Genomic DNA, 14,972 nt, shown 5'->3' with positions numbered 1-14,972 from the left:
AATAATCTCTAGGATATAAATGACATATCTTACCACGAACGAAATACTAAAATTTGTTCAAGAAAAGCAATTGAACTCTAAAAAGACAATCTCATTGCAATAGAAGGCAATGCTTCAAATTTCTCCAGGGCATTATACGATCAAGTGACTGCCAATATAAACACAGGGGTAGTTACTGGTAATTCTCTAGTAAAGCCAACAAAGATGCTAACACATCACAAATTTAGCAAATAATAAGGGCCATTTTGCTCATTTCACAATTCATACTTCGGAGAGAAATGGGAGCTAAAAATTTCAACGATTCCAACATGGGAGTTCAAGAGTTGACAGAAGAAGTTATCGACTAGTTCAAGTTCATGCAAATACCAGCATTTCAGTAGATGCCTTTTTTCACTTAAGAGTTACTGTTTCCATTCTTTATACCGTTTGTCCATTTTGTTTTGGTGGTAACCAACTTCAGTAGATGCCTTAAAATATTTTTTCACTGTGCAGTTTGCTTGATATGTACTTATTGTAAGGTGGTTTAGTCAAGTTAGGGTACACATCTTTAATTTGATTTATATAACTTGGTTTGAGGAGAAGAAAAACTAATAGCTCACGGAATTTTTACTTTTGCAGCCTCCACAAGAATAGATCTTCTCCAGTTCTGCAACATAAATAATTTGCAAAATAAAATCATCATCGGCCTTGCCTTGATTTTGGGTTTGTGCATTCCGTCGTTCTGTCGATAATATTTCATTGAATCTGGTTAGATTTGGAGAGGGAGAAGGAGGCTGCCAGGCACGCACAAAGGAGATTGTTCTATTGGAAGGCTATCTCAACGAACATGACGGATGAGATAGGCAGGAGAAGCAGCAGAGAGGGAGGGTTGATTTGTTGAACGGTCTGGATTGTTAATTGTTTTGAGTTCGGTATTGGGGAATGGGGATCCGGATTTGAGCGGGAGTTAGGGAGCGAATGAACTTTTCTTTTCCTGTAATTGTAGTTGTTCATTTTCCTTTATTAATTATTGATTTGAAAACTGAGAAATTTTGCATTAATTGAGTCAATCGGGACAGATGTTGAAAGAGTAAAACAGGTATTAAGAGAAAAAAATTCTCCAAGTGCTCATTATTGAATTTGCTGCGTGTAGAATAGCACTCCCCAATAGAAAAGGCAGTCAATCTTTTGTCCTAAAAATCAAATTCGTAAACAAGTAAAAAAATTCCAACACCCTTAATTAATAATTATTTATTTTAGTTCATCAATAATATGAATATCAACACTTAAACTAAACACATCAAAATTTCACATTCTATATAACATTATGCTATCTACAATATTTTTAACCGTTTTAATTGTGTTTAATTGAGCGTAAAATTAACAGTGTTTCATATATAATTATTTTAGATAAAACCAACTTGTTTAATAATGATCCCACAAACATCACTTATTAGAACCACGAGATCAATTTTAAGAGCAGCTTTAGTTCAAATTGCTACTACAATGTTTACCTTTCAACTCTAAAAAGTTCTACCAAAAAATAAAAAAAAATCAACTCTGCAAATTAAATTGCAGAGATCTTTAATCCAACCGTTGAAGCAAATACTTCACTTGAACCTCTTTTGTCAGAGGCATAATCCAAGTGCCATATAGCTCCGCCACTAGGGGCGGTTGAATCTTGTACACTGGCGGCGTTGCACCGTTTCCATTGGAAGTTATCTCTCCCTCCCCTGTCACCTCCTGACCAAATACTGTTGCCTTCGTTTCTACCCTGTGCAAAACCGACTTCTCTACCAACTCAAAAGTCAATAATCGCATCAACCAGTCTTTATCCTGAAATTTATTTGATAAAATTGTTAAGATATCAGATTGATCTTTTTCTTGGTACAGAACCTCAAAGTACATGTTGTTATCTCTTTTCTTTACTTTCTTTTTAAAATTTGCCAGGAGTACCATTTTATTATGCTCTACTGAATTAGGAAAAATGAAGTACTTTGGCCTTTCGATAAGAAAGTTTTATATGCTTCAAAAGTGCAAATATACTTTGAACTTTGAAGGTTTCCAGGAGCATGAATGAATTTTTCTAAAAAGGCTAAAACTAAAGGAATTAGATAGACGTACTTGTGCCTTGATTGCAGGCTCATACAGTTCAGGAGATTCTCGGAATTTAGCTTCTGCTACAAACTTGCCATAGTGTATTCTCTTTGAAAGAGCCTGTCATGGTTAATTCGACATTTTACAGAATTACAAACAATGAACTAGCAATAAAAAACAAATATGGAACATAAATATTAAAAAGAACCCAGCACCTCTAAAGCAGCACTTGTGCACATATAAGCATATGTTTTTAGTTTTTACAATATTTCTGAACTATTATTGAGAGCATTTCCAAGGCTTGCAATTTCATAGGTTCTTTACACTATAGTTTGTATACCTGTAAGCACATTGTGTCGCATACAGCGCTCGAACCACAGTTTCCGTCGCTTCCTTCCTTGACAAATCTTGGTAAAAGATTATCAAAATACATGTCCCAGATTATTTTATTTATGTTTATTGAACCGGCAGCTGGATGTAGCACCTACAATAATATTCAAAGACAAATACTCCAGCATTATAACAATACATGGCAGGATCTAGAAGAGTATAAGGATTTCATAAAGAAAATGTGATGGAGAGTTGTATCTCTTTCAGTTTCAGCAGGTACAGAAAAAAATATCAGTAAATTAACTTTAACCAAGGGAAAATTAAAAAAAGGGAAAATATGACAAAAGAGGCATGACATCATAAGAGTGATGTAAGACTTGTACTGGAAAAAAACCTCATTTGGTTAAAAGGAGTGACCCCAGTTTGTACAAGTTTGAACTTAGAAGGTACCAACCAAGATGGGTTCTTTTATGGCACTTGCATGTGTAGTGCTAAGCAGGTAAAAAAATACCAAAAAAAAAAAAAAGGAATTGAAAAATTGAAAATTAGTTGATTTATATTTTCATATAACTTTAGAAAAAAATTCAGGTCTGCACATAAACTCACCTCAGGGTATTTCATTGGTGGCAGCACCGGCTTAGGCAGATCAGCTGGAAAGAAAGGGTGCTCATCTGGGCTGTTGTATCTACCAACCTAACAAAGTTTATAGTCATTAATTTAACATGACCTGTTAGAAAATAAGGATTATATTTTATTTTTTTTGCAAATAACAAAAACTGTCTGTCATATTTGCAGATAGCACCCAGCTATTTTCAAATGCAAACTTTTTTTCTTTTTTCCTTTTTTGGGGCTATTAAAGTCACAATCTGCAGTTAAACCCGAGATTAAATTAAGTAAATAGTGCGCAATTTGCGCTTTAGAATGAAAAATAAGGGCTTTGTACTTTCATGACTGGTGCATATAAATTTTGATATCGGAAAATGATTAAACATAAAGATTTTTGGCCAACTGATGTTGTTATAAAATGCAAAGTGCAAATAAAAGGGATAATTGATTACATACCCATCAAAACTTTTGTAATTTCCAATATCCCCATCAAAACTTCAATATAACCTATTTCCCGTCTAAATTAACAAGTCTTTCAAATTAAGGTATGAACACTTTTGCCTAAGAAATTCGGTTCTTTTTCGTTTTGTGACCAAAGTTTAAATAAAAGGTGTAAGAGAATGACAAGATGGTCATTTAGTTTTTAAAATATGATAAATGATAAAAATAACTAATTTAAAATTAGGATTACCAAGAGAAATGAAGAAAGGGGGAAATAAGAATGTTTTTCAATTTGGATGGGGTAATAGACAATATGAAAGTATTGATGGGGAAATTGGAAATTGTGAAAGTTGTGATGGGTATGTGAACAATTATCCCAAAATAAAAACAGAAACTACAAATCTAGTAATGCTTTGCATACCTGTGCATGCAGTCTTTCAGTCTCCCGGACCATAAATTCAACAAGAGACCCATTGAAACCATCCACTAAAAAAACGCTGCTATTGTAGGTGTCAGCATTGTAGGCAAACTGAGCTCTCTCCAATAGACTAAATATGATGCTGTCTTCTTGTCTGATTAGAGAGTGTCTGATGCTATCAAGGGTCAACCCTTCACTTATATCTATTCTGCTTTTATCAGGACTACAGTGCAAAATATTGCAAAAGTTACTTCTCAGATTAATTTGATATCTACAATACTGGCACAATGGACTTTCAAAAAAAGAATAAAAAAATGCCCCATGAATTCTACTTCCTAAAGTACATTCCCAGCTTAAATTTCGAACGATGGTAACAGAGATCAGTAAAATTGTTCACGTCATGGTATAACTGAAGTAGCGAATATTTATAATGAAGTCACAGGAAGAGCCCACTACAGGTCTTGTGTTTAACATTTTTAAGCATTTCTGAGTGGGCTAAGATGTAAATAACTAGACTGAACCAGGCTGCCTTACACGTATATGTTTGCAAATAACAATGTTAAAAAAAAACAATAAGGTCTCGTAGTCTAGGGATCACGAAATCCGCCACAGGACAAGTTAATAAATACTCAATTATTGCAGCCGCCTCAGAACAAGTATCACTGACTCACTGAGCGAATATTTATAATGAAGTCACAATGAACTTTTACTGGAAACATTGAATCACAACAGCCACAATTAGTCAAAACTATGCCTACTGAGATGAAGAATTCCCTTTGAATAAATTACGGTTCTATCAACTGCATTATGCTTTAGTATACCCTTTGGTATAAAAAAAGTATAGTAAAAAGTAACAAATTGAAGATTTTTAATCGGAAAGTAAATCTGAACAGGACATATAGGGTGCCATAAAACACAATACCCTGATAAATTAATGTTTTTCAAGTTTTTATACCAGAATAAATCGCCTCCAATTTAAGCATATTTCCATAAATGAAATTTGAAAAAAAAAAAAAAAACAACAAACTTCTGCAGTAGCTATGTATAGACGCTTGTCAGTCAACACTCAACACACTTAATAGGCCTCGAGGTCAAATTTTATCAGGGGCTGGATTGTAAATTTGAGTGGGAACATGCCTTCGGCTTATACTAAAAAGTTAGAAAAAAGAAAACAAGAAGTCAAGAACTTACGCTTGGAACTAATTCAAATAACACTAGAAGGTTCATCCCCAATCAATTGTACTCCAATAATACAAGAATCAGACAAGGCTAAATTTCGGGTACCCGTAGCAGTACCTAAATCTCAGTCCCCCTCGCCCAACTACCACGAGAAACTTAACGAAATCGCAAATTTAATGAAAATAAAGCTTTTGCATTCAAAAGTACCTAGATGGAATCGAGAGAGAACTTTGGATTGAATGGAGCCTCTCCTTCTTGGGGGAGTAGCAGGACCACCCACGCCAAGATCCATTCAAGGTCGGGTTGCGAAGGGTGCAGATTTTGGGAGAGAAAGGAAGCTTGGCAGGGAAAGGAGACGACTTTAGCACCCTGAGCTCCATTGATGGCTATAGAGAAGAGAAAAGAGGTGCGCGCTAGACAAGACACAGTACACAGACACGATTGAAGAGGCCCGAGAGAGATACAGAAAGGAAGAAGCGCTGCTGCCTTTATTATGGAATGGAAGAAAAAAAGGCAAGGCTGATTCTTGGGGTCTTGGGGATTGGCCGAGATTGTTTTGTGAATCTCTTTGCGTAGCGGGTAAGGAAAGAGACAAATTTCAACTTGTTTCCTGTTATACCATTCACGATGATAAGAGAAAACTGAACAATCGGGCTGCTCTTTTTTAACTTCTCAATTTTCTTAAAAACGTACATATCCATTAGTGATGAGGAATGTGTTTTGACTGCAACTCGGTTATAAACCAGATATCTCCGGTTCTATGAACCGGAGAGAAATGATAATGAGTCTACCTGACTGAAATGGTGGGATGTTAACGTTCCACTCAAGAAAAAAAAAAAAAAAAAAAAAAAAAGAAGTTACGGAGGAGTTAGGTAGGAAAATTCGAACTATTTGTTGGACCCGGATCACTACCTCCGTAACAATTACAAGGGAAACATAGTAAAAGATGATGAAATAATAGGGCGAGTCGGATTTAAATCTGTGGAACCGGAGCACGCAAAAAGTTTTAGTGAGAAAGGGAAGGGGGTAGTTGGGATCCTTATCGGGTCGGGTTTCCAGAAATGGTTCAGGTGTTGAAGAGTATCTTCTTTATCGAATTTTTCGGATTCAAATAGTCGAATACGGATAATTTGCGGATACGGATATGGATATGATTTATCCGGATATGGATACGAATTCAGTTTTAATTTAGGAAGCGGATTCAGATAATTATTCGGATCTGGATATATTGAGTTTTCGGATATCCGAATTTTGCAATTTTCGGATATATTTTACGGATAATCGGATAATTTTTTGGATATCCAGATTTTTTAATTTTTCAGATAATTTTTCGGATATTCGAATACGGATACTGATGGGGTCCGCATGTAATAGAAATAGAGAGAAGAGAAGAAAGAGGTGGGATCTGTGTGGCCATCTGTGAGTGAGGGGTCCTGCCATGGGATCCCATTGACATTCAAACAACATTTTGAATTTTCATTTCTTTGTTTAAGTTGAATCTTAGGTTTAAAAATTTATAATAAACTTTCAAAAATGCTAATAATCGTTTTAATTTTTTTAATTATTTTCTCATTTAATTAATTGAGTTTTGATGTAATTTATTATTTATGATAGGTCATTTTATTTTTATTAAATAATACATTAATTAATTAGTTTTGTTCTGATTTCAAATGTGGATACTTGTTGTTTTACAATTAAAAAAATTAATTCACTCCATTGATGTTATACAATCCTGTTGTAATATATATATCCGAATTAGGGATTTGATTTATATCCATATTCGTATTTGTATTTGTATTCGACTAATATTTGATTCGTATTCGTATCCGATTAATATTCGATCCGTATTCGTATCCGATTAATATCCGCTTCGTATCCGTATCCGGAAAATAAAAACGGATACGAATATAGTTTTATCACTATCCGATCCGTATTCGATCCGTTTTCACCCCTACTGCCTTTGCTTATTTTTGGGTAAAGATTTTAACATATTAGTTTATGCTTCATCCAGCGCATGGAGTATAGACTTGGAGAGCACTGCATATGGTTTGTGCTTTGCATGAAGAGAAACTACTCTGTCAAAATCTTTACCCTATTTTTGGACTGGTTGTTGAGAGAAGGCAAACTATATTTTCTGTTAAAAAAAAAAAAAAAAAGTTTCTCTTACTGATAGCTTCTATCAGCTTTTCAAGAATATATATATATATATAGTAGGGATGGGCTACACTACTTCATAGAGTAAAATGAGTTGGTGCTCCACGCGGTCATATTTTTATTTTGAAAATTCAAACGACCGATCCGAACCGTTAGATGTGACTCCATATTGGAATGTGCTTGGTGACCAAATTTTACATTTTTTGGAATTTTTTTACTATTTATTAAGCATTTTTCAAAATTTCTGTTTTGCTGTGAACAGTGAAAACAGTAAAATTTTCTGGACCATTGGATCAGCAATTTTGAAAATTGCTTAATAAATAGTAAAAAAATTCCAAAAAATGTAAAATTTGGTCTCCAAGCACATTTCAATATGGAGATCACATCTAACGGTTCGGATCGGTCGTTTGAATTTTCAAAATAAAAATATGACCGCGTGGAGCACCAACTCATTTTACTCCATGAAGTAGCGTAGCCCATCCCTAGATATATATATTTTCTGTTAAAAGCGAAGACATTTGAGTTCTCACCTTAAAAAAATTCTAACTAGTTATAATGTTATATACTCACTTGTTTGGGACAATTTTTCTGGAGTGTTTGATACGAAAATAAAGTGAAAGAATTGATTGATGGTTTTTATTATCACTTTTGCATTCAATAATAAGAGTTATTTTCCTTCATCCCTTCATATCATTCCTATATTTAAAAAAATATATAGTATTAACACTTACCAACTACAATATATTATATTTATTCCAAGAAAGGGATGATAATCAATGTAATGATTTTAATTTTTAGTTGAGATTTAAAAATGACAAAAAAAAATTAAGATGCTGATCTGAATCAGGCCTTTAGCCAATATATGCCTTCTGAGTAGGGGTGTCAACAGGTACGGTAAGGGTCGGGTGAAAGCATTTTCATACCCGTACCCGTCACAAATTATCCTTACCCGTACCCTACCCTTACCCGTTACAAATTGCCTTACCCGTACCCTACCCTTACCCGTTATAGTTGTCGGATAACGAAACGGTAGCGGGTAAATAACGGTTAATACTTGTATAATAATTATTTTTATTATTTATTAAATAAAGCACTAAGACACATTTATTTGTCACATATATAATCACACTACTAATATGAAAATTAATTCTAACTATATTGATTTTTATCAAAACACAAATTTTAAAAAAAAAATATCTCTGTTCTTTAATTAAAAAAAATCAGATATGCAAATAAAAGCAAGATGGTCAATTGTTCAAGTACTTTAACGGTGATTATGTTTAACACAATTACATAAATGGTCAATTGTTCAACTTAGAAAATTTAATAAATTTTATTTTCTAAGATTAAGAGTAGTTGCCAGTTGGACTGTTGGAGAGGGATAGTAATTCAATGCTCATTAAGATATATAATATATACAATTTTTTTATATAATTACCCGATCGGGTAACGGGTACGAAATAGGCTCTACCCGTACCCTTACCCGTTTTGATAACGAAAAAAAATCTTTACCCTTACCCGTACCCGATAAGTTTACGAAAAAAAAATCTTACCCATACCCGTCTTATCGAATACGGTACGGGTCGGGTAAACGGATAAAAGGGTGCCATTGACACCCCTACTTCTGAGCACGGCAATATTATCTTCTTAATTTTTTATTTTAATCGTAAACCTCAAAAGCTTGCTGGGCTAGTGGTAGGTTGGTATTTGGTAAGATTGTTGCCCAAGCGATCATAAGTTCATAACGGGTCAAATAATTACATTTTGAGCGATTCTTTAGTATATAAGAAAAAATTAACAATCATAATAAATTTAATCGAATGACAACTACTTAACGAGAAAGATTTCTAATAAAAATTACTAATGTAATTTTACATCTTCTATAATATCTAATGAAAACAGAGTTAACTAAATAAATATATAAATCATTTTTTTACAAATTTTGTTACCAAAAAAGTGTAACTCATTATATTTATTTTTTTCATTATCGTCTTTAGTTTATTAGATAGTCAGATAATTTTGAGATCTTTTATTTTATTTTTTATTTTGTTGCCAACGGGAGCATCCAGACGTATGCTAGGATCTGCGGCCATTTTTATTAATAACCCTGAAACAAATGTAAATTTTAAAAATGCCCATGTCCCCAATTTTTTTAAAAATGCCCTGACCGCCTGGGCCCAGGGCGGCCCAAAATTCCCTGTGGGGCGCCAGCCCCTGGGGCGGCCCAAAGCACAAGTGAGGCGCCACACAGCAGGGCGCCTCATGTGTTTTTTTTTTGTTTTTTTTTTTTAGAGAAATCTTAGTATTTTGATTTGAATAATTTTGTGAAAAGAGTTTAGGGTTTATGTATATGTGTATGTCAAAAAATAAAATATTATGAGTATGTCAAAAAATGTAAAATTTGGTCTCCAAGCATATTTTATAATAGATTGAACATCTAACGGTTTTAATTATATTGTTACGCTTTTAATTATATTGTTGAACTTTAAATGTATTATTAAACTGTGTTATAATAACGAAATGTAAAGTGCAAACAACATAATACCAACATGAACATGAAATAATAAAACATAATGTCAACATAATGCGCGCCAATGTAATACAGCAGTCCCATAGTAAAAATACTACAGTCAGAAATATATTACAATAAACAAAAAAGTTCACACAAGCAAAATAGCAAGTTTATCTGCCCCTACCACGACGTCTCAATAAACCTAACAAACGACTAGTTGTACTGGTATGAGCTGCAGGTGCGGCATTACTTGTAGAGGCTTGGCAACTAGATGATTGGCTCGGAGGAGGGGGGGTTGTGTTCTACCAGTTGCTTCAGCAACAACTCTAGCATTTTCTCTTTCGTTGTGCGCGTTTACGGCATCTGAAAATAAGAATACAATTCAGTTAGTAATATAATAAAATCATAAATGAATTCCGAAAAATGCTACATACCTGCCCTGCGCCTGTCAGAAACGGAACGGCGAGCCTGATTTCCCGATGGCCTCCTACCACCCATCTCGTCCATGGTCATTATAGCACGTTTGTGTCTCCTCTTCCCCTTCCTTATCCATCCTTCTGAAGGGAGTATTCTATCACCGACATATGCAGGCCACTCGTGCTGATCGGGATAAGAATGGAAAGATCCACCCCAAGTGGAAGCAAGGTAATCGGTACGGTACATGTCAGCAACATAGTGATCCTCGCAGTAGTTCCTCACTCGGCATACCGCCATCACGTGACTGCATGGTATGTGACTTAGTTGGGGTCCCTGGCATGTACAGGTTACCGCCCTGGCATCTCCGAATTTAACCACGTACTTGCAAGCCCTCTTGACAAACGCCATAGTGCCGTCTGGTTTACGGCTGGTAGGAACGTACTCATTTGGATTTTGCACTTCGAATTCTGTTCCATCATTACCCATCGGGATCACGGTCATAGTTGCACCTTTGTCCCTGTGTCGTCTTAGTTTCTCCTCCACTCTTGTTGAAAATGACTGGTTCATCCTTATTAATTCTGCGGCCTTAGCACGTCGCATCTGAAACCAGGCATTTAACTTGTAGAATGTGTCCTCTACAACTGCAGCCACAGGCAACATCCGGCTCTGCTTGAATACTGCATTCAGCGACTCGGACCCGTTGGTGGTCATAATTCCCCAACGCCAACCTCCATCACGGGATTGATATATTTTCTCGTATGCTGGATCTTCGTTGACATCTCGGGGATTATTTTTGCCCACCTTCATTAAGTAGAGATTTGTCTTTGGCATGTACTACATAAAAAATAAGGAAATAGAATAATGTAAGTAAATAATTGTACTAAAAAAAATTATTTTCTTAAAGTACAATAATATATGTAAACAATTGAAATACATGTACCTTTGCAAAACTGCTAGTCATCTCTACCACCCTTCTCGGCTTTTTCTTTCTGCAATTCCATCTAAATGTATCAGTAACCCACTTGTCGCCCCCGGTTGCCTTGGAAAGGTTCTCCGCAACGTGTTGCATACACAACCTGTGCACACACTGGCCAGTACGTGTTGACCAACCGTAATCTTCACGATCAAAAACATATTTTATTCCTTTGTGCTGGTCTGATATCACGCAGAAAAACTTCCCTTCCCCAATCACCCGTCTTCTTAAAAACTGCATAAAGAATCCCCAGTTCTCGCCGTCCTCTTTATGAACAATTGCAAACGCCAAAGGCAACAGCTGGTTCTCAGCATCATATGCGCATGCTATCAGTAGCCTCCCCTCGTAACGGCCAGACATGAAGCATGCATCAATGCTGATAACGGGTCTGATGTATGGCACAGCCTGGATACAAGCACCGAAAGCCCATGCTATGCCCTTGAATTGTTGAGCTCCCTCTATTAGTACTCCGTCTTTATCAAAAAAAGGGCCATGCCATCGCTCATATACGGTGCCGACATTTGTACTTGCCATGGCCTGGAGCAATGGTGCCAGATAGCCATACGAATCCTTCCAACTACCGAATATCCTGCAGATAGCAAGTTCACGACCTCTCCACAGCCTGTTGTATTTTGGGATTACATATTTGTATTTGTGTCTGACGGTCATAGCCACCGCCTTGATGCTCATCGATGGATCCAACTTAATGTCCTCCTCAATTGCATCGGCAATTAGTGATGTCGTCAGCTGCGCATGGTCTGTCCTTGTGGACGCAGACTTGCATGTATGAGGTGGTTTACACTTCTTAATCATCCATGCTTCCCCTGAACCCACAGGGGTTGCAAAAAGGCGGAACTCGCAGCGCGGGTGAGTTTTACACAGCACAACTAACCTTGTTCGGTCCCTTTTGTGTAGTATACATTCCCAGTTGCCGTGAACATGAGTCTCATTTATTTTCTTTACAAGTTCGTCTATGTTGGTATAAATTTGCCCTGCGGCAAGTTCTTTATTGTATTCAACACGAGGACCGAAGAAACTAATGTCTGCCTCTTCGAAAGCTGTGGTGTCGTTGAATGTGGCGACCGGATGCTTACTTCCCCGACCTGTAATCGGGAATTTTTCTGCCCTGGATAAACCTGGTACATTTGCATCACCATCTGATAAGTCATCAGCTTCCCAAACCCCTTGGTATTCGTCCCCCGTTTCCATTTCCCTTTCTGGTATGGCATCAATAGCATCGACATCAATATCAATATCATTTCGATTAACGGGTACCGGTCCTGACTCTGGCATAGTTGGAAATCTAGGGATTATGGGTGTCTGTCTGGGTGGTGGTGGCAACTCTTCAGTATTTTCTGGGGAGTTGTGGTACCCCTGGTTGTCATAACCGGGGCTGTGGTACCTCTGGCTGTCATAAGGGGACTGCTGGTGATATTCCTGTTTGTCATAAGGGGATTGCTGGTGGTACTCCTGGTGGTCATAAGGGGAGTGTTGGTGGTACCTTTGGTTGTCATAAGGGGAGTGCTGGTGGTACCCCTGGTTGTCATAACCCGAATTGTCATAACCTGAAGGTCCCGCCCCAGCCGAACTTGAAGGTCCAGCCCTCGTCCGGGGAACCCTCTTCGAATATATGTCCATCACCGGGACCCCACAAGCCACAAATTGAGTATACACAACTCTCCACAAATTGGCATCTGTTATTGGAAACTTAACAAAGTAAGGTCTACCCCCCACACGTGAGTTGTCAATCCGTGTAGCCAATTCTATTTCATACCTGTTGGGGTTTACAGATGTCTTTTCGTATATTAGCTCATTCAGTTCCTCAAATGTGGTATTTTCATTAATCTCGAAGCCAAATGCGACTTCTTTCTTGTAATGCACGCCATCTTCATCCCTTTCTAGCTTGCCGCCGACATACAGTGCAACTAACATCTCTTCTTTAACAAACTACATTTAAAAAAAAAAATTACAAGTATTACATGACATAATAATGGGTACAATAATAAATGACTAATTGAAAAATAAATGACTAATTGAAAAATAATTAAAAAATTTTTTAAAAAAATTACAATGTTGATACAGTACGTGTACAGCAATTGCTACAGTAAATATACGGTACGCTACAGTGCGTGTACAACTAAATTGCTACAGTAAACGTACAGTACGCTACAGTCAATGTACAGTAGGCAACAGTAAATTTACAGTAGGCAACAGTAAATTTACAGTAGGCAACAGTAAATGTACAGTACGCAACAGTAATTACAACAGTAAAAAATAACTACAGTAATGACTAATTATTATAATTAAAAAACATACATATTCACTCAGTTTCTCGCCTCGAGCGAAATTCTCAAATCGAGAAGTGACAAAGGCAGAAAACGGGGTTTATAAATCAGATTAAATATGGAGCGCCCTGCTATGTGGCGCCTCACTTGTGCTATGGGCCGCCCCAGGGGGTGGCGCCTCACAGGGAATATTGGGCCGCCCTGGGCCCAGGCGGTCAGGGCATTTTTTAAAAAAAATTGGAGACAGGAGCATTTTTAAAATTTACATTTGTTTCAGGGATATTAATAAAAATATTCGTAGGATCTGTATCCACCTAGGTATATGACTCAACACGATTGCAACGGACGGTTCAGATTTATTCTCAGCCGGTACTTGCTCAGAATTAAAAAGAACAATTTTAAACCGTCCAATTCAATTGTACTCAGTCCAGTAAGGTACGATGTGAATTTCATATGCTAATAGGTAAATAATAAAATTATATGTCACCCATCAAGTCGTGAGCCATTGACCAATTAGGCAATGACAACTTGCCAATGCAGCTACCGAGGCTCTATTCGTTTTATAATTATTTTAAGATGATGCGGTGAGTAATTTACGCAAGGGGTAATACAAGATAAACATTCAACCAATTGATTCTCATTTATTGCCAAAGTAAATTTCCGGCACGTTGCGCATGCTTCCAATTTATTATTCAATATATGAAAAGGGCAGCACGTGGTACCAGTTCGGATCCTCTCCAGCTGTATTGTGGTCGTTGACTTAGACGCAGGCTATGTTAGCCTGATACTCCTAGGAAGCCATCATCTTGCTGTGTTTGATACGTATTTGACACCGACACGCGTACGATACGTATCAGATACGTCAGTTGGCATGTCCATACCCTCCTGATACGGTCAACGACACCTGATTGACATCTGCCGATACGGCTTGAAGCATCTGATACGTCGGGACACGGCATTAGTTAGGTTTTCTTCTCTTCTCTATAGCGCTACAAAGCAAAAAAAAAAAACGAAAGTTCTTTTTTCCTCTCCGCCGACAACACTTCTCTCTACTGATCCTCTCCGTCTCCATCACTCCTCCTCTCCGTCTCCTCTCTCTCCGGCCATCTCTCTCCTCTCTACTGCCGAATAAGTTGTTTAACCACCGTTAATATTTGCAATTGATAGTTGCTTAACCACCGAATTGACTAATTTTTCTGACTTTGAATACCGGTTAATAGTTGAGTTTGATTTTAGAAGCTATATAGTGAGAAATGTACACGGTGGTTTAGAGTTAATTACAAATGTACACGATGGTTAATTAGAAAGCTATATGAGAACAAATCTCATCAATTTTTCTGATTTTTCAATTTTTCAGTTTATTATTGTTCTAAAATCAGTTTCTTTGATTTTGGAAGTTATTTAATCACAAAATTAGGTGAAGCTTGCATTTTTGTTCTAAAGTCAGTTTCTTACAGCGAATAAGTAAAATCAGTTTCTTAGGTGAAACTTGCATTGTTGTATTTTTTAATTGACTTCTATTTATTAAATAGATAATAGCCATAACATATCCTCTATTTTTGATAATTGTCGTATTGCTGT

General features: G+C 36.6%; 1 protein-coding gene across 1 annotated transcript; it reads right to left on the bottom strand.

The window, feature by feature from the left end:
* Positions 1–1,429: 1,429 nt before the first annotated feature.
* LOC144572568 (chorismate mutase 1, chloroplastic-like) lies at positions 1,430–5,525 on the bottom strand. The gene is made up of 6 exons (XM_078322191.1): positions 5,258–5,525; positions 3,875–4,094; positions 3,013–3,099; positions 2,417–2,560; positions 2,104–2,196; positions 1,430–1,815 (listed from the first exon to the last, which is right to left on the bottom strand). The coding sequence occupies exons 1-6, from the start codon at positions 5,428–5,430 to the stop codon at positions 1,564–1,566; spliced, it is 969 nt and encodes a 322-aa protein (XP_078178317.1). The 5' UTR covers positions 5,431–5,525; the 3' UTR covers positions 1,430–1,563.
* Between the last annotated feature and the right edge of the window lie 9,447 nt (positions 5,526–14,972).

Source organism: Carex rostrata, chromosome 20 (genome assembly GCF_964058835.1).
Source record: "Carex rostrata chromosome 20, lpCarRost1.2, whole genome shotgun sequence".
In the NCBI taxonomy this organism is placed as follows: domain Eukaryota; kingdom Viridiplantae; phylum Streptophyta; class Magnoliopsida; order Poales; family Cyperaceae; genus Carex; species Carex rostrata.
This window is presented reverse-complemented; position numbering and strand designations above follow the sequence as displayed.